This window comes from Eleginops maclovinus, chromosome 15 (genome assembly GCF_036324505.1).
Source record: "Eleginops maclovinus isolate JMC-PN-2008 ecotype Puerto Natales chromosome 15, JC_Emac_rtc_rv5, whole genome shotgun sequence".
In the NCBI taxonomy this organism is placed as follows: Eukaryota; Metazoa; Chordata; class Actinopteri; order Perciformes; family Eleginopidae; genus Eleginops; species Eleginops maclovinus.
In genome coordinates this window covers 14600207-14623789 of record NC_086363.1, presented here as the reverse complement: position 1 = coordinate 14623789, position 23583 = coordinate 14600207, and the positions used below count along the sequence as shown (strand labels likewise).

The following is a 23583-nucleotide window of genomic DNA, read 5'->3' as shown; positions in this document are numbered from 1 at the left end:
ATGAAATCCAAAAAAGTCAAACATCAACATGACATATTCCTAGCTAACAACAGACACGCTGCAGCTTGAGCTGCAAGTTGACAATCAGTTCAGAGCACCTCCTGCTGATGGAACAATGATAACCACCTGAACCTATTGTTAAGCATAGCTGTATGCTGTTGCTTTTATAACCAATAAAACCGTTCATCGGAAAAGTCTGGAAACGTAAACAATGAAGATGTCCGTTTATTGTGTTTTCTCATTCTATCAGCATCTGTTTTTAACAGGGAAAGAGATTTGCGCAGGGATATAAAAAATGAAACTTTACTTTTTTCTTTTCACAATAAAAGTCATTGACAGATGACAGCTGTGGACACAGAGTGCGCGCTGCATGTTTTATCGCCTTCGCTCATAAATACAAAAAAAAGGGAGAAACGCAGTCAAAATATCTAATTTATGGCAACGGGCACAGGGGGGAGTCTGGAGATTTCTTGGACAATATGAAAATAAAACAGCAATAAAACTGCACGGGCCTTGATTGTGGTCTATGGAGAGACATGGAGGGCCTCCAACACAGCTAACTTTATTACTTCATCTGAGAGAGTGAGAGAGACATCAACAGATTCAGAGACCATTACAGTCAGATCTTTTTGCCTAAGTGGCCACAGTCTCCATGTAAGGACCCCCAGACACTTTGTCACGAGGGATACAATGGAGGGCAGAGCCTGTTGAATTCACTTTACCCCGCTTTTTACTTAAGCCACCATCCTTTTTTAACATTATTTCATGGTGCGTTTATTAAGTACTATAAAACGCATGGTTGTATAAATATAAGACGGGGAGGAGAATTTTTAGGAGCATAATGCATTCTTGTTTATGTAAGTGGTCGGTAACCTAAAGATGATTGCCAACTGAATAAGTAACTTACAGCCATTTTCCTTTATTACAACAACCCCCAGCTACTCTTGGCATTTACAATGATTGTAAAAGAAATAGAGAAACAACAAAGCAAGATGAGATACATTCTTTAGGTGGTTACAGCAACAGATGGGTAAAATAGGTCTGCAAGGAGAAGGCTCTGGACTTGATTCTACAGTAAAAAATAGCCTCTTCCTTCTCTCTCATGTGAAAATAGCCTACTGTAGGGCGCTGGATCTCTCTTGGTGGAAGCTGTGCATCAGATCTAGAGTTTCACAGAGCATACTGGGGGACCGGCGAAACCGGAGACAATAACAACAAATATGGACTTGTATTTTTAGGTTGTGATTATAAAGCCTGTTTCACAGTTTAATACACAAGGGAAACCAAACAAACTTTGTTGTTTAAAGAAACCAGCGTCCAGAATTGGATAAAATCTTCGCTGTTCCCAAATGTCCTCGAAAAATGAAATAAGGCAAATAAAAAGGTCCACAATACTGTACATGAGGACAGCAGCAAATATGGCTTCCGAACTACTATTTTAAAGATGTTACTATCTTATGTTTATTTATTTTCTACTCTTTTTATTTTTCAAATGATGTGCAATTCCTTTTTAACATGCTGCTGTAATGAAAACATTTCCCAATTTGGGATCAATAAAGTATATCTTATGACACGTTAATGAGATACATTAGGCTCCTCAGGCAAATTATTATTTATGTTAACTAACTTAAGAGAAACTGATAGTAAATGTATATTTTGATCATTTATTTAATGTTAATATTATCGCATTGCTTTGGCCCTTAAAATAAATTCACTAATCATTAAAAACCATTTCAAATGTATACATTTAAGTGAGAAACATATTGACACTCAAAATATGATGTGCTATAAGCTGAATACATTATTAAAACGACTTACCTCTCTTTGGAATAACAAAAGACATCAAGTATATGAGGTTAGGACATGCAACTTCAAAGAGAACAGGCCTGTACTTATCCCATCACTTCAAATGCTCTGCCATATTTTTCTATGCTATTATGTGATACTTTGGTGCCCTCTGCTGACCAAACAGAGATACTGCCCATACATCCTGCACTGTATTATTTCCAATCCTTTGACTATCAAGAATAACAAACATTTGAATTGAAATGTAACAACACATACCGTTATATCAGAGACAATATTATGTGAACTGATGATACACATAAATAAGTAAAATATTGATAAAGTGTTGCTGTGGCCTACTTTGCTTTTCCTGTGTAGACTTTTTCTGTTAATACTTACAAGTAAACACTTTGTGCAGAGCCAGACACATACATTTATGTGCGCAATTACACAACAAGGAGCTGGGAATGAACATAAAACTTCAAAGTTTGGTAGCAAAAAATAACCAACGCATTTACCTGAAATGTCATGCTGAGGGTCGTGGGGCACATGTTTCTGCAACGGTGGAACAACTTTCAAAACATAGGTTTGGTTCAAATTGACACTTTGTTTGTTATTCTTCTTGATTTGTTATTAGGCTCCTTAAACAAAATGAAACATATCCTGCCATTGTTCTGAAGGTTACAACCTTTATAAATGGAAACAATGTGTAAACAGCAACATTCAGCCCCGGGCCGACGTATTTAAAGCTTGACATTTAATTAGGCATGAACTGCCTCGCGCTAAATTTTCACGCATGCGTCATGTTGACTCATCAGGAGAACACAACACAGGTGCTTTTAAGGGGGACCTGAATCACGTGATCATGATCAAGATTCCCAAACGTCCCAGTTCAGTGAAACAAATTCATAATCACAGCATTATAAGGCTTTACACCTTTGAAAATGTGCAACAAATATGCAGATATAGCCAGAGACGCCCAACATAGCAATCTGAGACCAAATAGAAAGGCGTGTAAAGAAATAGTTTTACAAAAGCTAAATGTTATCCAAAAAATAATGATTTAATCAAACACGTTTTTTGTTTTGTTTGAGCGTGATATCTTGTTTCTAATAGAAGAGAGAGCAAAGTTTGTTAAACTAAGAACAGTGTAACAAAAATAAAGAATGCACGGCCTACAAATCCCAAGGTGCATTTCGTCTATTCCCATAGCAGCGGGAAGTTGGTTTGTGTCTGCCGTCATGGAGAGTCAGAGCCGAGTCTTCGCTGAGATCCTACCAGTCGCTGCTCGGGAGTTTACTGCTAATGAAAAGCATGGCCTCGAAGTGCGAGCAGTTAATAGCCAAAACCCAATTAACGTTAACCGGGCTCGGGAGGTCCAGGTCACGGGAACAGCGGAAATTTGTGGCCCGGCGGACCGAGTGTCTGTGCGGGTCACTGTGGCAAACAGCAAAGAGTCTGTGAACGAGGTGACCAACAGCGTAACACGGCGACTTGAATACATTTTACAAAGCGTCAGGTAAGGACATATACATATACACTATTACAAAGTGTCACAGTGGCTTACAGTTAAACAGCAAACTGTAAGCTAGCTAGTAGCTAAGTAGTAACGTAACTTTTATAATAACTTCAGTGGACTACTAAACAAAGATGAAGAGTAGAAGAAGTTGCTGAACGTTTGCATCAATTTCGAATATGTGAACAATAAGTATAAAGTGGCATAAAATTAAGTCGTTAAGTGTTATCTATTTATTGGTAGTTATTCCACAGGTAAAAGCATAGTTGGTAAATGGTAAACCACCAACTGAAGCTGTAGCTATGTAAGGCAAATACATGTAAATAATCTGTTCATATAGTATTTTTAATTCTACGTAGATGTTATAGTGCATTTGCTAATTTCACCATGTTCTCTTTAAGTAAACCTTTATTGCAGTGAATATAATCAGGTTTCATTCAATCCCTCTGCTTAGACAACATGGTGTCATTGACGGAGACACCTCAGTGAGGAGGTTCCTCCACCGGGAAGCAGACCAGTATCACATGGAAGCAGAGGTCGAGTATTCAGATACACACTAATGATCCAAATGTTGCCGTAAGCTGTCACTGACCCTACATGTGTGCTGTTCCCACAGGTCAAGGTCACTTTCTCAGATTTTGATAAGATGGAGCGAGTGTGTAGCGTCCTGCTGGAGAAGCTGGACAAGAGTGTTTGTGTGGGAACGCCACATTTCTTCCACAGTGCTGAAAGCCTGAATCAAATGAGGTATAGAAAACACATATATTATCAGCAGTTTAATATCTTTACTGACTATTTGTAAGTGATTTGTTTATCTGTTCTCTAGGCGGCGGGCGTGTGTATCAGCGGTTGAAAATGCTCAGCAGAAAGCTTGCGAGGTCAGTCAGCTCCTGGGGCAAACTCTGGGACCCCCTCTTCAGGTCAGAGAGGAGGAGACAAGGGAATGGAGGGGTGAGGATGAGGAGGATGGAGGCAGATGCCGGGATTCTGCACCACTTCCTCACATTCCCCATATCACAGCCTCCTCACGGGTGTCCGTCTCCTTCAGCCTCAGAGACAGGAGCAGGAAAAAACTCTAACACAATAATGACACTGACTCATGAAACCAAAGAGAGGATTGTCACAGTTTAAAGTATTTTATTGCTAAAGTGCAGAAAGTTTTTTTTTCTATCTCGGCCAACACTGTTTTGTAAACAGATCATTTTTTAAGCATTCGCTTTGATCTAAAAATCAGGTGATCATTAAATGAAATGTTGGTAATCATTTGTTTTGGCACATCAAATTAAAGCACTTTGTATTTGTACATCTCAAAGAAATAAAAGGTAAATTATATTTCATTGGTGAGTCTCCAAATCCACAAAACACACCTTCACATCAAGAATTTCAAAATTATAAAATTTCTTCACTTACTTCAGCAATGATTGACTGATTTGAATAATTGGAAAATAAAGAACTTGAGAACAAATAGAAAGGTTTCCCAGACGCCTTGGTACAAACAGAGGAAGCGTAGCTAGCTTTAAAGCAGCCGTGTCAAACTCAATTTCATCGCGGGCCTCATTAGCATTATGGTTGCACTCAAAGGGCCGGTTTTAACTTTAAGACAATATAAATATACATATATAATATATATAAAATAATGTATTATATAACATTATTGCCTCTGCATTGGATAATTATTGGTTTTGGTAATAACTAGTAGCATTAACACATAGTTGTGGACTGACATATGGCGCACGTAGACACAGAAATACTGTAAGTGGGCGCACACTTACATTTCTCTGCCTGTTAAATAAATCCCATGAATTGATGAGATTAAGTTAGCCTTATTATTATTTTTAGTTCAAGCACTATTTAAGTATTTATAATTTGAATTTTGCAATATATGAATAGTCTGAAAGTCAAGACTTTGAAACCCCCTGTTCCAGACCCTGGTGTGTCACTTTCACCTGTCACTCATTGTTTTCAGGGATGGGGAGGGGCGGTGAGGAGGAGGAGGAGACGTGATCGCGGAAGTTTTCCTCCTGCCTTCACAAACTTTACACAAGTATTTACAAGTATTCATCGTCTGAATATAGAGAAAACAAATTCATAAGCTGCAAGTCAAGACCTCATATCTTTCTCATATCAAAAAGGTGGAAATAACCGTATTGCAAAGCCGGATTTGGCCTGCGGGCCTTGAGTTTGAGACGTATGCTTTAAAGCGTGGCTATGAAGCAATAGCCACAAATCCTCTTGTTGTTTTGTCACCTTTATGATCTCACATGCAGTCCTGCATTCATTAGTCCTCCTTGTCGTCCTCGGGAAAGATCTCTCTGAGCCAGGGCTGCATGACGAATCGCTCCCCGTCAAAGTGTGTGAAGTAATTTTCCAAGGTGGGAATCTCCGGCTATAAAAATATTAGAGAATGATTCAAAAAGTATATCAAATGTGTGGGATTGTGGGTGTTTATCTGCTGTGCTTTTCCAGTACATACTCTCGTCCCAGTGAAGCGCATGAGCTGTGTTTGAGGCAAGTATGCGACCAACAGAGAGGAGGCTCCTGGCCCGCTGAACAGCACTTTATAATGAGGCGTATTCTCTGCTTTGGGGACCTGCATGCACATAAAGTGGCAGAAATACTTTCCAACACTTATTTAAATTAATAAAATGTCTAGAGTTAAAGAAAAGGGGACAACAATAGAATTAAAACATTTTCAAAGAGCTGCTTACCTCAGAGTTGGAATATACTTTGTCCACCCACTCTGTAGGGGCTCGCAGCTCAGAGTCCCAGCTCACCACCACCCCCACCATGCGTCCCTTACTCTCCATCACCACCTCTCCAACACGCAGGAAAACATACGGAGGACGAGGGCTGCGCACTTTCTTGGAGGCTACAGAGTTAAAGAACAAGAAAAATTGGTATGTGTCTACATTTTCCCTTTCACAGTGAAGCACAAACATTACATTTACTAATTTGCTTGCAACAGACTTCAGATAATTTACCTTTGATTTGTTTCTGAATATAGCCACTGATCAAAGCTTTCCAAATACATAGTAGACACAAACCTCCAAAGAATTCCAGGTCATTGTCAAAAATCATGGTCTCTATGGGGGGCGACTGTTTGAACTCTTCCTCTTCTAATCCGACCAACGACCTTCAGAAAATTTAAATAATGTTAGTATGCACATAAACAAGAATGTCCTGTGTGTTTTTTCTCTCTATTGCAGCAAAAAATGTAACTTTAGATAATGCAGTTGTGATGGTATATCTCAGTGTCACTGAAATTGCTTTTAAAAAATTGTGATTTTATTTCTTTGTGTTTTACTCAGTTTTTTTAGTCAAGTTGTCAAAAGCTTTTAGTTCCTTGCATTCTTTGTGTATGACATGTGAATACAATGCCTTCGTCTGTTTGAAAGGTGTTTTATAAATAAAGTCTATGTTTATTACAATCACAGTCCCTTTTGATTGCAAAATATCCCATACTCACTTGGCTCTGGATATCTGCTGGTCTGCCCAGTCCTTCCATGCTGTGCCATTGAGGTAAGAGGTTCTTAAATCTTTCCAAATTCTTAGCAACCTGAAACAACATGATTATTACAGACAAACAACACTGGAAATGTAATATTTGGATGCAGTAGTTTCATCATATGTATTAATGACTATACATAGGAACATGTTTTGTTTAATTTCACACCGCAGACTTTTTCTTCCCAATACAAAGTTGATAACACCCTACAACACTGACGCACTCTTGGATCCTACCGTGCGCTAGCGTGGTAGCGCTGCGTCACCGTGTTGCCGCTCCAGCGCGAGATGAGGTACTGAGCGGGCACAGCGGAGAGGAGCAGCACGAGCTGCAGCAACGCGGTGCGAGTGAGCTGAGGCATTACTGAGCAGCTGGGTGTCACAGCCTGGACACGGAAATGTGAGTCAGGTGGATGTGGCACGTATTGGACCCAAAATCAGTCCAAAGTTGACGTGTAAGCCATGTCTTTAACAGAAAGCACAACAACAGCGTTTCCATACAGTGAACTGACATTGTGTTAGTGCAATTGGCGGGCATGTGGTTCAACAAAGTGAAACCTCCATAAACAACATATGGCACCGCAGAAACTTCGAAGAAATGCATGTTATTGTCAAACGTTGAGCTATAAGTAATTATCACCCCTACCTTGAATTAAAATCCAGTCTTTTCTCCAACTATCTGCCAAACTTTGCGTCTGAAAGAGGCTTTTTTGCGGCTTGGAACAGTGACAGGCTTTCACTTCTCCTTTATTTACATAAACTCTCGCCCATGCCGTTGTTCCCACCTGCGTGTATTTACATTAATCGTCAATATTGCCAGACAGGTTCTTTGTCCAATCGCAGCAGCCCACGAAGGGACCGGCGGACCTCTGTCGGCTCGCCACGTCAGGATGAGCCGAACCAGAGAGGCGTGAGCTGCGGGCGGGAACTGGTTTGTCCCTTAGTTTCGCTTCAAAACCTTAAAGTGGAGAGTTGTGTATGCGACAGAATTAACTGATCTGCAAAGCCTTGTACATTTTCAGTTTAAATAGAAGAAACAATGCAGACAGAAAGAACCCCACAAATGCTTTTATTTTGAAAAATACCCAATAAACTTGAAGCCTTATTGTGGAGAACAATATGACTTTTGGTTGAATAATAAAATCTGTCAGGGGTATAAATAAGACAATCAACAAAAGGGAGGAAAAGCGTATATGGAAACACAACTGTTTATTTACTTAAAATATTGGTATGAACTAACAGGACAGCAGTACTTCCCTACACATACATTCTAGCTTTAAATGCTTCTTTTTTTGTTGCATTAATTCCTTTTATATATAAAAGTATCCAAACTAACAAAGACATCCTCTTTGACCCGTTCACGTGAAACGGATGCCCCCTTTTCCCCCTTCCTGTCCCACATCCCCATAAAAACTTAATAAAACATCCCAAAAAGCTTCCTCATGGTTCACATGCAGCCACTTCGCACACCCTGTGTGACCTTTGACCAAACTATTATCCAATCAGAGGCCACAAACAGAACAACTGTGCAACTCATTAGCACAGCCCCACGGTAAATGTGTGTACATGAGCTCCAAAATTCAGTACACATAGAGTAAAAGGGCTGATAAAACTGCTGAGTCATTGATTTAAAATTCCTCCAAAAAGTTGTGTTTTAAGTTATAATCCAAGTGGGAATGAGTATACCAACTGATGCTTACCGACCAGTGACTTGCTTTTAAGGCATTTCTGAAATGATTAGAGGATGTACACTATGTTACTAACAGGGGTAGGGTAATCAGCAGTAATGAATCAGCGCTTTTACTTTGACAAATTTCATAAATACAGGTAATGTGCATGATCTGATGAAAATGGGGCGATAGCAAAAATCATTTTAATGGGAAACACAACATCTCCATGCATCACCTTCTAAAAAGGTTCACCCACAAATTGACCATTTATTTATAAAATACTAACCCTGTGTTACCTAAACTATCAAGTTAAAACTTTTTTCATGAATGACTCCAGAGCGAATGAAATAATCAAAGAATGGAGAAAAGTCCTGATGAGTTAAAGGGGCCCTAATATGCTAATTTCAGCTTTCAATATTGTATGTTGTGCCTCTACTGTGACATGTTTACATGCTTTCATTTTCAACAAGGTATTTATTTTTCTCATACTGTCTGTGCAGCAGCTCTTTTCACCCTCTGTCCGAAACCAGAGCCCGGTCTGCTCTGCTTGGTTAGCTGGCCAGCTCTGTTGTGATTGGTCAACCAGTTATAGATGTCCCGCCCCTTAGCCTTTTAAGTACAATGTGTTGGTGAACTAGCAAATACACTGCCTGGCCAGTTATGTGTGTTTGGGTAGTAGTGAGCATAAGACTGGATAAATGAGACTTGTGTTAAGAGTTTGTGAGCTGATAATTGAATTTAACTTAATTTAGTTCAACCCAGCTCAATTTACTTCAGAGGAATGTCTCCATATCAGATTTTTTGTTTGCCAAGGAGACACGCAAGGTAACACAGGGTGAGTGGTGGATATACAAAAAGTCATTTTGGGGGTGAAGTACTCCTTCAACTGGGCTGCTGAGTATGGGCAAATAAGCTGGTAATGGTTTCAAAAAATTGAACAACTTCAATTCAAAAGTTTTTTTAAGTTGGCTTGTGTATGTTTGAGCTCATCCCTAAAGTTTGAGAAGCCTGGGTCTAAAATATTGTTTCCACAATCTGCTCATGATAATCTGTGTATATATGTTAATATGATTATATTGATATTGAGATCCAAAACCTTTATGTGCCCACACAAAATATATATTTTCCTGGGTAAAGATCATTAGCTTTCTATCTTAAATGCAAACCCCCAACTATAGTATTTATACTCATGCCGATAATTGTTTTTTAAGAAAGATGTTTTAGGCTTCTCCATCTGGAATAAAACTCTTCATTATACACAATATAAACAAATCTTTTGTGAAGTAAATATAAGCCAGACTCAGTGAAAAATTGTTAATTGTATTTTCAACCGTAACCATTCTAACTCAACAGATCTATCCACTGAAAGGTTGTCCTGACACAGACAGAAAACACACGTTATGTGAAAGACAGAAAATAAAACACATTCAAAAGCCATGTACTAAAACTTCAGTGCCCAAAAAGACAGAATTTGGCATCCATAACAAAAAAACAACGATAAACCGATGAGATATACGTTCAATATTATGTGACAAAATGAGTAATGAAATGAACCAGGGGTATATAGATGGTACGGTCCAGTTCTCCCCAAACCAACAACACCAGTGGCTGATTTTAGCTTTCTGTACTGCGGTATCAGAACTGGAGGCCGCCATCTTCACAAATTCAGACCATTGAGCGACTCAATCTGTCTCCAGTCTTTTCTCTTTCATTATGCAAGCCTGTCAGGTGCAGGAAGTCGAGCAGAACCAGGAAGTCAAACTAAAAGACAGAGAAAAGGCCCCGAAAGCAGAAACCGAGTTTTAATATGCCAGAGTAGCGAAGGCACACAATCAGAAAGATGAAAATAAGACTTTCTCTCAGCTTTCCCAATCCAGTTAGATCTGGCTCAATCCTGTTTGCTCCAGGCATGACAAAGTGCTAGAACATGCGAGACAGAATTGTGTGTGGATGTGTGTGCGCATGTGTGTGGTACCATAAAGACATATCAACAATTAAAAAGTTCCATATGTAAATATTTTAAAATACACAGGGTCACTCCCTCCCGTCGACTGCATTGACAACCGCTCTGTGGTAAGTGCATCTCAAAGCTAAGTCCCCCCAACGCCCCACCCCGGCCGTACCTTCGGTATAAACTTGTGGGTAATAGGATAATATATTGACATGGATAATGGTTTTACAACAACAGTAAAGTATTTTTTTTAACTGCTATAAATACATTTCTTTGAGAGGTTTCACAACGATCAGACTGTATGCCACTGTTTGCACGCTGAAAGTGAATGACGCGCTCAGTTGTGTCATAAAAACACACACACTCCGATTCACAAACACGCATAGTCATGACTAGTTCGTACACATACAGGCACATGTACTTTGCAGGGCAGAGGCCAATCGTGCACGCACACACACACACACACACACACACACACACACACACACACACACACACACACACACACACACACACACACACACACACACACACACACACACACACACACACACACACACACACACACACACACACACACACACACACACACACACACACACCAAAGACATAAAGGCACAAGGTATTGCTAATGTTGAGGACGCTTTAAAACATGATCTTACGAGACATATAAATGACCCCTTCTGTCCTTTTTCTCCTCCTCTCGGTAAAACAGCTTCTAGAAAAAAAAGAGATGCTTTTTCTTTCTACATAACATGCAAAAAAAGGAACACCCCCACACACACAGGCACACCCATAAACAGTAAACAAAACCTACAGATCTACAGTACCAACAGAGGTACACCATTTGGTATTTTAGCGCAGACGGACACGCTCACCGGTGTGTAAGACTTCCGAAACAGAGAGCCGATCATCACGTACAAATCTTAGAAAAAGCAGAAAGGGACGGGGTCGTATAAAAAAAGAGCGAGAACAAAGAAGAGGGGGGGTAAAGACGTGGTCGGGCCAGCGGTCTGTAATCCACAACAGATTTCCTCTCGGTGGGCATATGACCTTCCCACCAGAGACACTCAGGAAATAGAAAGATACATCCAGCTCTCCTCTGGATTTTTTCAAGTACTAAAATCGTTCCACTACTGTTTTGCCCGGTCTGACACCAACAGTGTTTAAGGGCAGACGGAGGTGAAGAGTGGTTACTGGACAGGAACGAGACCACCAGCAGGGGAGTCAGTGAGCTCCTGTTGGATCCAACATGGACCAATAATGCCGGAGGAGTTGGAACAGGATGAACATGCGTTGTCAGAAAGCCATCGTTTCAGTGGAGCGATGTGCTTACTGGGCCCAGAGTTAGGAGGAGTGGACAGATAAGTGTGCTGTTGTGTGTCATCATTGCCACAGTTGTGAATAGCAGCAGCTGGACTAGCAGCTCCCCAGACACACAGACATATGGATCCATTCACCAATCAAGGCCCCCGTCGACTCAGCCTCCTCTGATGCGGGAAATCTACGGCAGATTCCTCCTCCTTAAGCTTCCTCTTCACTTCCTGTGTGTCTGCACTGTTACCAGCCAATGAGATTGGCTTTGGCCTTCTCTGTCAGCTTTCGGACCCGCCCCTTTGAGGAGGTGCCAAATGTGATTGACGAGTCCTCAAACAGCAGCTGCCTCTGCTCCTCCTCAGAGTCCTCCTCCACGTACCAGGCGGACCGCCGCCCCTGGTTACGCGTGCGCATGGACCCCCCCGCCTCATCCCCTTCCTCTTCCTGTGAAGACTCTCTCCGACTGGGTCGCTGAGTAGCCGCCTGCTGAGGAGGCGTGACCTCCTCGTTGGCTCTCCTGCTGCTCCTCCTCAGCGCAGAGGGCTCAGGGGACTCAGGAGGCACCTCCCCAGGAGGCGGGGCTTCATCAGTTCTTACCGCTCTGGGCCGTCCGCGCCGCCTAGGCGTTGACGACATGCCAGAGTCCGACAGCACGGCTGTTTCCTGCGCTGAAGACGTCCCACCTTCGTCCCCCGTTGATTGGTCGGGATCATCATCAGGAGTTGAGCTCCTGCGGTTGCTTCTCCTCCCCCCCTCCTGCAGGTCCTGCTTGTTCTTCTTGCCTTTCTTCTTGCCGGGAGGGCGGCCCCGTGGTCTGGAAGGGCTCCCTGGAGTCGTAACTTCCGGAGGACTCACTGGTGGATCAACTCTGGATCTGCGCCCCCTCCTCCCCACTCCCAGGGTCACATGACTACCGTGGCCATTCAGGTGGACTGTGCTCTGGGTCGGAGGGCTGGCAGGAGAGCCTTCATTAACAGGGCAAAAGAAAACACAAGAAGGCAGGTCACATTAAATGTATATCTTATTGCTTTCAAATTCAACCTAAGCAACACATGGTCACAGCTCTCACCAGGTTTAAGTCGTACAGGAGTCCTGAGTTTCCTCCGGGTGCTTCCCCCTCTGCTATCCTCCGCTGCTGAAGAGGGCGTCACCTTCTCAGAAGCCGGTTGCGTTGCTGACACAGAAGTGTGAGCCCTCAAGGAGCGGGTAGACTCTAAATGCAAAAAAGGAAGTCAGTTGTTTAACATCTTACATGTGTTTAATTCTTGATAATATTTTGTTTTTGTTGTCTACAGTTAGAGGGGAAATGGATAGCCCTCTCATGTCTGTATGGTTAATATGAAGCCAGCAGCTGGTTAGCTTAGCATAAAGACTAAAAACAGGGGGAAAAGCTAGCCTGTCTCTCTTAGAATGTATAAATTACTGCGTACCAGCACCCTTAAAGTTGTTTAACATAATTCATTCATTCATGTATAAGAATGACACATTGTTGTCTTACAGGGTACCTATTGCTGGACTATGTATTTGCTAGGTGTTGTGACTTTCAGGAGTCTTGTCACTGTTATGTTGCCAGGCTAATTAGCTAACGGTTAGCAGGGTGATACATCTGATTTTAGCAAGGAAGAAATGAAAGGTATATCCCAAAATTACTACGTTTACATGCCTTAAGTGATCTCACCTGCTATGCTCTGTGTGCTGCTACTGGCGTTATGAGAAGAAGATGAGGAGGGTGGAGAGTGTGTAGAATGGCGTGCCGCACTCCGTGTTCGTCCTGCAGCTGGAGTGTCTGTCTTCCCGTTGACCAGCTGAGGGGGCTGTTTGACGGGGACAATCTGTCTCAGAGAGGGGAGCCTTGAAGGAGGCGGCGACGGCTCCTTTCTCGCGGTCACCCTGGATGATACGCGTCTCTTCCTCTCTGGACTAGAGGCATGATATGGAAGGAAACAATATATAAAAAAACGAATCTACAAAAAGCAAGAACTTCAAATGAAATGTCCCGCCTCGTACCTGGATGCCGTGCTGCTTGCTGGAGATTCACTCCTCCTCCTCCTCCGCTTCATGGCGTGCCGTGTCTGTCTGTCCGTCGTGTGTCGCGTCTGTCTGTCTGTGCTCTGCCTGGTCATCTTATCTGTCAGACCGTGGATGGCCTTGTAGTCGGCCAGGATGGAGCTGACGTGCTCCTCAAAAAGAGCAGAGAGCCTCAGACTCATGCTGTAGATCTGGACACACAATAAAGAAATAAAGGGAAAGTGATTTAATTTATGTATTCATGGTACATTTTGCTTAAAGCACCCTGGATTTAAGGATTGTGAGGGTGTGTTTGTGTGTGCGTCACTCACCCGAGACTTCTTACTGGGCGTGTAAGCTTTGGAATTGCTGAAAATGAGCCGGATGTCTTTGCAGAGCTTAATGGGAGATTGGTACTTTCCTTCATTGAGCGTGTTGAGGACGGTGCTGAAGTCCATTGGCGAGTCAACGATTTGAAGGTAGTCCTGAGGAAACACACAGAAGTTTGGATATTTCAATTACAGGTTTAAAAAGACGAGAACCAAATAAGCCAGGGAGAACAAGAGGGGTTAAAAGGGATTTAGGGTTTCACTTTGAAATGGGCTGGGGGAAAAACTGAAGCAGAAGCAAAAATGATTTCCACTCCAGCAAGAGTCTGTACACATTGTTCCTCCTTCAAAACGTTCACATTGGTTAGGATTACATCAGATGCTGACTGAAAAGCCAGATTCAACGATCAAAAGAAGGTCAATGAAAATGCAAATTAACCTGAGCCCAGTGGAAATTGAAATTGAGCTAAACTGAGATCACATAAAGAAAAAAAGAGCACGTACGGGGTATTCCTGTAGGTCCACAGGTTCTCTAAAGGGCTCCGAGTCTTCACACTGAAAGATGAGATCCAGCAGCTCCTTACAGCGGCCCTTCCACGCGTGAGGGTCGTATGAAGGGGGGCGCGTTCGCAGTTGCCGCTGCGTGGGTCGACGGCCCTGAAGAAAGAAAAAAAAAGATGAGTGAATAGGAGTGACACCACTGGCAAATACAAAAACATTAGGGACAACTCCTAATGTAAAAAACTGAGAACACACGGTGCTGCAGATGTTACCTTGTGGTTTCGTGTGGATGTTCCAGGAGTATTCGTATCTTCATCCTCCTCCTCATCATCCTAGATAGATATAAAAGGGGGAATGATAGAAAGGTAACCTACAGTAGTTGTAATCTCATGTAATATAGGATGCTCTGAAATAGAGTATAATGCGATCGCCGGAAGTAAAAAGCAAGCATTAGGTTATAAACTACTACGTGGTATCCTGACCTCAACAGCACCACATCTAAGCTTCCAACTTGTAATTTCATTTTGCGTTTAAACATGCAGTTACTGAAACACACCTCATCCTCAGAGTCAGAGAAGGTGGCCTTCTTCATAGTTTTATAGAGGGGCATGATGTCTGTCAGGCTTTGGTCCCTGAAGTAGAAAAAAGAGAAGCAGAAATGAGTTTGTGCAAGCGTGTGGTTAAAATACAAAAAGGAAGATAATAGATTTTAATTGCACATTTTCACTTCAACTTCTTGTGTTTATACATATTTGTTTTATCTTTGTATTTAAAATGTTGTTCTAAAGTATTCTGATGCTGATATTTTCCTCGTAAACAACATATATACTGCTTCATATGATTCAACACTCACTTAATGAACTGTAGTATGAGGTCACAGACAAACTTGGCGGTGGTGACGATGAACGCTCCGGGCTCATTGAACGCCTGAGCGTTGTGTTCAATGTAACGGACCTCCCACATCAGGGAGGACAGGCGTCTGGAAAAGAAACACAAATATGTTGAGTGTGTATTTAATTCTCTCCCGTACACACACACACACACACACACACTATGTATCTTCTTTGATGTGAAGTACCTGTAGAAGCGGTTCACCAGCCTCTCCCGTATGGTGCTGAGGTCAGTGACGTAGGCCACCACCGTGCAGTAGGTAGGGTAAGCTTGGAGGTCCACAGGGAAGGCGAATGGTGCTGCCACATCTGGGGGGGAGGGAGAATCAGTCAGTGGTTGAAAGATGAGAGAAAACTGATTTTTTACTGAAACAAATATGCCGTACGAGACATACACTAGAAGGCATCGTCGAAGAGTAATATTTTTAAGGAACCTAAACCAAGTATTTCCTGACTCTAGAAACCTTTATCATCACATTGTTACTAAATAAATAAATTGTTACAAGAAAATATTTCCTTTATACGCACTCATCGATATTGTGACTGTTAATGTTAACTTATATTCTATGTTTTAAACATGCTTATTTAATGCTTAGCTAGCTCCGGTCTGTTCCACGGCCGGAATTCTAAAATATCTTTGGTATTTTTGGAGTGATTGTGTAGATGAAACACCACCAAGGAGCAGATTTGAACTCTAGCATTTTCCTAATCTTAAAATTGTAACAGTTAACACTAAGCAACTTTCAAACTTTCAACACTAAGCAACTTTCAACACCTTGTGGGAATGCTTTTAGTAAACCCTTAAACGTGGATGTCTTACCTATTTAATACATGGACTTGAATATTACTACATAAATATCCTCAGGATCCTTAGGACTACTTTATCTCTTATTTATTTTTCACAGTTTACATCTGTTTACATATATTTACACTAGCTGTGCTACTTTTCGTATCTTGACTTGTCTTAAGAGCAATCGTTGCCTCCCACCTTTATCCCCTTTTCTCAAGATGTTCCTACTAATTCAGAGCATTATTTCCTAAATATAGATGGACCCAAAGAGTTATATAAATCCTTTCCTGTAAACCAACTGCAGACTGGAGCGTAGGAGTTCCAGGGAGAGATCTAGAAGGATTAAGTGTGCTTCTCTTGTGTTTAACACCCAGACTGACACTAGAGGGAGCCCTCACACCAGATTCAGAGGATTGCAGTAATACAATCCCTTTAGAAGACATTACAGCATTTAACAGGAATTCAAGCAAGCAGCTCAATTTGTGGCTCGACTTGTTAGCAGCTCCTTTTAACATATGAGCTGTGGTCCTGCTGGGCGGTGACTCATGTGTTGTGGAGTCATGCTGCCGCTGCTTTACGAGAAATGTGCCCTCGTGGCCTTACTTCACATCCCTGCCTATGACCAAAGGGTTTTTTGGTTTCACAGGGATTTAAAGGGACAGTGCACCCCAAAATAAAACGCAAAACATGTTCTTGCTTAACTGAAGCCCTGTTTATATGTTTTGAATCACTCAAGATTGTTTTAGTGTTGCATAGTATGCCATAGAGATGTCCTGCTTGTCATACAAAATACATTTGAAAACTAAAAGGCAATGTCTCTTTTCAGAAATCATTGACTGGTCATTTATGATAATCCACAGGACGTTGTTCCTAAATGAGCAGATTCATGTAGGAACTATTTTCTTTCCACCGAACTTCACCCATCAACCGCATTCACATGTAGAAGGAAGTTTGCATCTACAAATGGTAGAGAGGCCTGTTCAAATCCGACATGTAAACATTAATGAGGTCTTCGTCCGTTGAGTTGTAATGGTATATATCTCAGTAAATGCACTTTTCCACTGGTGCGGGGATACAGTTGTGGTTCATTAAAAAATAAAATAGTTCCTGCATTAAATTGCTCACAATAACCCCTGGTGATTATCTAGAGTAACCGGGTCATGGTTTCTAAAAAAGAGACACAAATGTCCATGAAATGGTTTTTTTCACAAAGCAGAGAGTCCCATTTACTTCCATTTCATTCAGAGAAGCCTGACATCTCTAGGGCTGTTCAACAACACTCAGCTACCTTCACAAAATCGAACTAATAAAAAGTACTACAAGAGAAAGGAAGAATAAGTATTTTCGATGTTTCATCTCACCGAGTGTGCAGAGCTGGTCAATGGCTTTGATGATGCGTTCACACTCCTCTGCACGTATGTGGCAGCCCCACTCCCCGTCCATCGGGACGTACAGCAGTTCCTTCTGCTCCTGTTCCACCAGCGGGACACTCATGCCCAATTCTTCAGGGAACGTTGCTGCGGAGGTAAGAAAAATAAACCCCCCAAAAATCCATCAGAGTTGTTACATTTTGAATGAGTAAACAACATGTGAGTGGAATATGTTTAAATGTGTGTTCACTGTAGTGTGGGAGTATTAGAGGGACCCTACCATCATCAGGGATGGGCTCCATGTCCCACGGACTCATCTTCTCTGTGTCTCCATTATCCCAGCTGGATGGGAAACAGTTATGATTCATGAGCATGATCACATTGTAGGCTTTTTATTTCATACATGACGTATTGCCAGCATTGATGTTCCTCTGCCACAGCCTAAAGTAGGTGTCATTCTCTAACGAGGCTTTTCAAATAATGTGTGATCTTCAGGCACTCCGTGTTGATAAGGAAAACTGATACAAGCAGACGATATACTTATTAATGTCTACAATTGGAATGTCACTGACAATGAAAATAGAGCGATGCAAAACAAAGGGCAGTGTTAGACGGCCTGTTATAAATGTCAAATTCAATCTGTCATCGGTTTCTGTGATGATTCAATCCATGAGGTGTCTGTGCAGAAAACCAGTGTTGTGTCAGCGGTGTCATCGCAAGCTTCTGTCTCTATACATTTACCTGGAAATGATTGCAAATTCATGTTACGTGTAAACCTTTGTAATTAAATTGGTTCTCAGATTCCTCATTATTTCAAATGGGATCTAAAGACTCATTCGATTTCAAAACACTTGTGCAGTAGCTGACTTGAGAGATTGATAAAGTGAAACTGGAAATAAATTAATAAATTCATTAAAAATAGTGCTCCATGATTGTGCATTAATCCCAATTCTCCATCCACATGTATTCTGTAACTTCCCCGTAACTGAGCACTTGTTGAGTATGCACCACACATAGAACGTTATAGGTTTGTTTCATGGTACGGTAGCATTCAACATTTATAAAAATGTATCATGTTGCATTGTGTTTTGTGTCGTTTGAAGGTGATGAATACATTCAAACATGCATTCAAAATGAAAATATCATAATACATCAATGGAATCGGCTTGTTGTGCTAAACACAGCACTTGTTGCTAGCAGCAACGGTACGGCTTAGGTACTCTTTGTTTGATGGAGTGAATCTTCGTGCTGATGCAAATCAAATAGATTTATCACATAAAATTACATTTTTCAGTGGTTTCAACTGCAGACCTAAACGGAGCAACATACCAGACGTTGTAGCACTGGAACAGGCTGTCAGGATACTGAGGCTGGAAGGGCTCCTGGCTCTCAATAGTCCCGAACCACCAGGCATCGTCAATGACCGACCGAAACCTGTCCCCTACACACACAGGAAGTTTAGATGATCAGAAAAGAACAAAGTTGACTGAGAAGCTTGACCTAGAAACTACGCAGGCAACATTTGGCTGACCTATACTCCACTGCCTCTTTCTGGCGTTGTCAAACTGTTGTCGCAGAATCAGGAAGTCGATGACATCAGGCATGTCGTGGTATCTGCAGCAAGACAAAAACGTACACAATAAATCAACGACTGCAACAAAGCATTGTAAGAACCGATAAATAAGAATCATTAAAACAGTGTGAAATATATGAAACACACAGTTTGTAGTAACCATGTACATTTCCCATAACAGCATTTACTTTATAATGTCAGTCAGGATTAATTCATAAAATGTTTAATAGCTATTGTCTTGAGTTAAGATAAAATGACCTACAATTGTGAAAATAAATATGACATTCAAACCGAGCACATAGATTACTTTGTTTAATCTGCATACTATTAGAAAAAACGGTGAAAAAGTATGTATCACATTGTAAATTAGGCTATGTATATTCGAATGGCAAGAGCGCTGTGATGCTTCAGAAGCAAGCAACATCAAACCCTAGTTCATCTTGTAACACCTGATCTTGACAATTTCTTTTAGTTTTCTAGACAGGGTGGGTGCTCACTTCATAGAGAAGGATCCTCCGGTCAGTCTGCCGCTGTCGGGGTCCAGGAAGGAGAGCTTCAGACAGCACAGAGTGGGCAGACCCACCTCATACTTAATGCCCACTATCTTCACCAACTCCTGCTCCTGTAGACCACAAATCAAATAACAAATGACGCAAATGAATAAAACTCATATCCTTTCAGGTACAGAGATCACATACATTGGAACCATATTAGCTAAAACATAGTCTTAAGCAAGTATTTGAGTAGTGTGTAGGCTTAGGGGTTGAGGCTGAAGGGAATAATACTTTACTGTTGCCATGTCTGTTTGTTCAAATAAAAGTAGAAGATGCAGAAGAGAAACCTGCGTTAAAGAAAATACAGCAATATATTCTGCAGATGCACACTGCGCAATGCAATGCATTATGGTCTGCCTCCTGCACAGGAGTTTCTATTTATGTCTCCACACATGGGAGCACAAGTATACCAAGTGTTACTCTGAAGTGTCTGATGTCTTGAATCTTTTTCACATACAGACATGAAAAGTTGTACTGCAGACATTTCTCTTTTAATAGTATATTTTTAGCTCGGAAAAAAAGGGATTTAGGTCCAAATGAAAGTAGAGAAGGAATGATATTGCTAAGAGGTTAATATCCAGGTACTGTGTGGATTTTACACCATTTTAGCTCGCAAATCTGCAGCAATTCCTGCTATTTATTCCCACGGAGAATGTGTGTCATTCTATATTTAGCTCCACTCGCCTGGCCTTTTTAGCCCTTACTTTGAAAACATCCTGAAAAAAAAGATGTTGTGAAAATATATATTTTATGTGTTTAATGATTTGCTATTAAGTCAACTGTAAAAAATGAATTCCTGTGTTAAGTGTCCTGTATTGATTTTAGACTCTTCTTTTATATTTTTAAATGCTTCTTCCTAGTAAGTGTAAGTGGTGTGTGCACACATAAAGAGACACTATCTAGATACTTCAGGGTTTTTAATGTAACAATGTCAATCCGTTCCTTACCCTGATATTAGATTTTTTTTGCAGAAATTGTAATATGAACATGGTTGCAAACAGACCTCCAACAAACATTGTGGTGTACGCTCTCTGTTTCTATATCTCTATTTATTGTGTGGTTGGTGTGTTCCCTGGAGCTTGGTGCAAATAAATGGATGTGTGACCCAGCATGTGCTTCATTATGTGTTGTTGTAATATTTAGCTTCTTTAAACCATATGAAAGTAAAAAAAAGAGAACAGTTCCTTACCCGTAGCTCCATCTTTTGCCAGGGCTGCTTCTTAGGGTTGATGCTGTAAATCTTTTTTTGTCTGGCCATCTCCACGTAGGCTTCATGGCCCTGTCTGAAGTAGTATAACTGCAAACAAACAAACAAACAAACAAACATCATTCTCATTGTGTGTTATTTATATTGTTGGAACATTATGCACATTTTTTATGGAATTGAGTTTCTGCTTAGGATGGCAATGTCAGTTTGCCCCTTTATTTGTGTGTGTGTGTGTGTGTGTGTGTGTGTGTGTGTGTGTGTGTGTGTGTGTGTGTGTGTGTAATGGCCGCTGCAGCCTCAGGAGGACGCTTACTTTGATACAGCCTATTCTTGTTGCTATGTAAAACAGGAGCCAGTGTTTTGGTATTAGCAGACATGTGGAGAGGTTAGTGTAACAGAAGCAGGCGGCGTGTACCTCGTCGCCCATCTGGGGTATGTAAGGACATCTCCGGGGGACCGTGTCCGTGATCCAGGCAGAGGGAAGCCACTCCTCCAGTGTTAGCCCCTGCTCCTGGAGACTAGACCTCTGGATGACACACAAGGAAAAACACATATTCAGGAACAGATCTTTGATACATTCAAGGTGAAATATTCAACTTGTTCTATTTATTTGTGAGCTTTTTTTTATGAATTGCTTTTAAAATACTGTCTTATTTTATTAGTGCAAATGACTGATGGGTAAACACGTTTATGTATTTATTAAATGGAAAGCTACTGTGTCTCCATCTGAATCCCACTGGATAAAAAGGCACATTTCTATTGAAGTTGGAAAAGATCAGATTTTCTCTGAACAGCTGTTCGAATGCATTTGGGAAAAAATGGGGCCCATTTTTCCAATTTGCTAAGAGGATACATTTCCTCATCATTCCTGATTAAAGTTTTGCACTTTGGAAGGGCACCAACATTGGGCTTGTCGTGGCGAGGAGGAAATGCTGCTGTTTTTTTATTTATTATTATAACTATGATAAGTATTTATGTGGGCTGCTTTTTTCTTTGTGTATGGCCTTAGTTACTTTGGTGTTTAGCAATATTTCAATTGTTGATTCAACAGCTCTGAATAACGGTAGCAGTTTTGTCCTCTCCGAAGCCACAACTACAAAACAATTTATTTCAGAAAGGTTGTTCCTATTGACTAACCTTCCTCTTCTCCTTTGGCTGCTTCTTCTTTGGTACTGCGCCGTCTTTGTCGACCTTGTCCTTCTTTCTATCCTTCTTCCCCTCCCTTTTCTTCTCTCCGTCTTCCTCTGAGCTGCTGCTTTTCTTTTTCACTCTCACACTCTTCTTGGGCGGCTCAAGGTTGATCCCTGCGTCGGCTGTCCAGTCGGAGTAATCGCTGGAGTAGTCACTGTGAACACATCGACAGAGAAGATTAAATTCACCGGTGTATGGGATTGTGTTTGTCTTTGTTGTGTGCATGTATTTCTGTAGGAGATATGAGTAATATGTTTGAAACAGGACTGTGCCTTACCTTGAACTACTGTGGTCCTCCGGCCAGGGCTCTTTTTGCTGCTCCTCCTTCTCCTCATCTGAGGAATGCCCGTTGATTTGCCGAACATCCGGCAGCTCTCCCTGGGAACCCACACAATTTTATGTTAGAATCCCAAAGGTTAACAAAGTTTAACCAACAGTATTGTACTGGCGATGAAAACATTGGATTCTTACCACTGTTATTGACCAAATTAACCCAAAAATCTGTAAGCTTACATCTTGGAACATTGCATTTACAGTATGTGCCATACATAAGGGGATTTTTAGATTTTGCAGGGAATTAAGAAAAGAGATTCATCCGTGTAAGATTTCAGTCATACATACATGTATACACACATAGAGATATCAGTTTTTATCTGAATTTGTTCAGAGCCTTTGAGTATTGGTTCGATTTTTCCATTTAACTATGTGTTACATTTCAAAGAACTATCATTCCATAATAGTTCTACAAAGTGTTAAAGTCCCTAGCGGCAGTAAAAGGTTAGCATGCTAACAAAGTCTGAACAGGGGGTCTGTGGAGAAATCTGCTTATCTGAAAGGGGGATAGAAGAGAAACCAGTGTAAAAGAATTATTAACAAATCAGAAGAGCCATCAAAAAAGCCTCAAAATGAAGAAAACATCTCACTGCCTGACTAAAGATCCCTGGAATGGACCTCTACAACACAGATCTATTACTAGTCACCTGTGTCTTAGAAAAGGGCTTACTGCAGCTCCATAAAGTCTGAATTCAAACAAAACTGTAAAAAAAAATATCTACCTCTGAGGTGCTGTCATCCTCATCTGCAGCCTCAGCGCTCTGGCGGCTCGTCTCCTCCATAGCGGCACGCGTGTGGTAGCCGTGGTTACCCTGGCTCTTCCTCCCCTCATCCACTGCCTCTGATGTCGGATGAACCTGAAGAACAATTCAACAAGAAATCTCTAAATAAATGAAAGAGTCATACATTTAAAAAAAGTGAGAGAAATACTTTACTCCTTAAAAGTAATGTGTGTAAGTTCCCTTACCCGGCTCTCCTTGGGGAGGGAGTGGATGGTGCGTCTCCTCCTTTCTGACTGATAAATATTGATCTCCTCCTCTCCTTTAGCCTCACGCCAGGTTATCTGTCTCCTACACAAGAAACAGACACACTTTA

The 23583-nt window shown here is 41.3% G+C and overlaps 3 protein-coding genes across 7 annotated transcripts in view; 1 reads left to right on the top strand and 2 right to left on the bottom strand.

Annotated features, from left to right (window-relative positions):
- The first annotated feature begins 2759 nt into the window (after positions 1–2759).
- irak1bp1 (interleukin-1 receptor-associated kinase 1 binding protein 1) lies at positions 2760–4633 on the top strand. The gene is made up of 4 exons (XM_063901701.1): positions 2760–3304; positions 3756–3837; positions 3918–4048; positions 4128–4633. The coding sequence occupies exons 1-4, from the start codon at positions 2952–2954 to the stop codon at positions 4378–4380; spliced, it is 819 nt and encodes a 272-aa protein (XP_063757771.1). The 5' UTR covers positions 2760–2951; the 3' UTR covers positions 4381–4633.
- si:dkey-261l7.2 (uncharacterized protein LOC569751 homolog) lies at positions 4419–7721 on the bottom strand. The gene is made up of 7 exons (XM_063901702.1): positions 7452–7721; positions 7043–7271; positions 6768–6857; positions 6346–6434; positions 6010–6170; positions 5775–5891; positions 4419–5687 (listed from the first exon to the last, which is right to left on the bottom strand). Exons 2-7 carry the CDS (start codon positions 7165–7167, stop codon positions 5580–5582), a joined length of 690 nt encoding a protein of 229 aa, XP_063757772.1. The 5' UTR covers positions 7168–7271; positions 7452–7721; the 3' UTR covers positions 4419–5579.
- A 136-nt stretch (positions 7722–7857) lies between these two features.
- Positions 7858–23583, bottom strand: part of phip (pleckstrin homology domain interacting protein) — a 37743-nt gene continuing 22017 nt past the window's right edge. For 4 of the 5 annotated variants that reach the window (XM_063901695.1, XM_063901697.1, XM_063901699.1 and 1 more), the window contains 21 exons: positions 23456–23558; positions 23211–23345; positions 22433–22533; positions 22102–22309; positions 21380–21490; positions 20947–21054; positions 19701–19825; positions 19162–19244; positions 18960–19071; positions 17911–17972; positions 17622–17777; positions 15659–15779; positions 15434–15559; positions 15137–15212; positions 14853–14912; positions 14584–14736; positions 14083–14235; positions 13751–13962; positions 13422–13663; positions 12813–12956; positions 7858–12708 (listed from right to left, as the gene is read on the bottom strand). In XM_063901695.1, the coding sequence (XP_063757765.1) occupies positions 11987–12708; positions 12813–12956; positions 13422–13663; positions 13751–13962; positions 14083–14235; positions 14584–14736; positions 14853–14912; positions 15137–15212; positions 15434–15559; positions 15659–15779; positions 17622–17777; positions 17911–17972; positions 18960–19071; positions 19162–19244; positions 19701–19825; positions 20947–21054; positions 21380–21490; positions 22102–22309; positions 22433–22533; positions 23211–23345; positions 23456–23558 (3313 nt within the window). In that variant the 3' untranslated portion in view covers positions 7858–11986. The remainder of the gene's footprint in view (positions 12709–12812; positions 12957–13421; positions 13664–13750; positions 13963–14082; positions 14236–14583; positions 14737–14852; positions 14913–15136; positions 15213–15433; positions 15560–15658; positions 15780–17621; positions 17778–17910; positions 17973–18959; positions 19072–19161; positions 19245–19700; positions 19826–20946; positions 21055–21379; positions 21491–22101; positions 22310–22432; positions 22534–23210; positions 23346–23455; positions 23559–23583) is intronic. The other variant, XM_063901696.1, reaches the window with a different exon arrangement.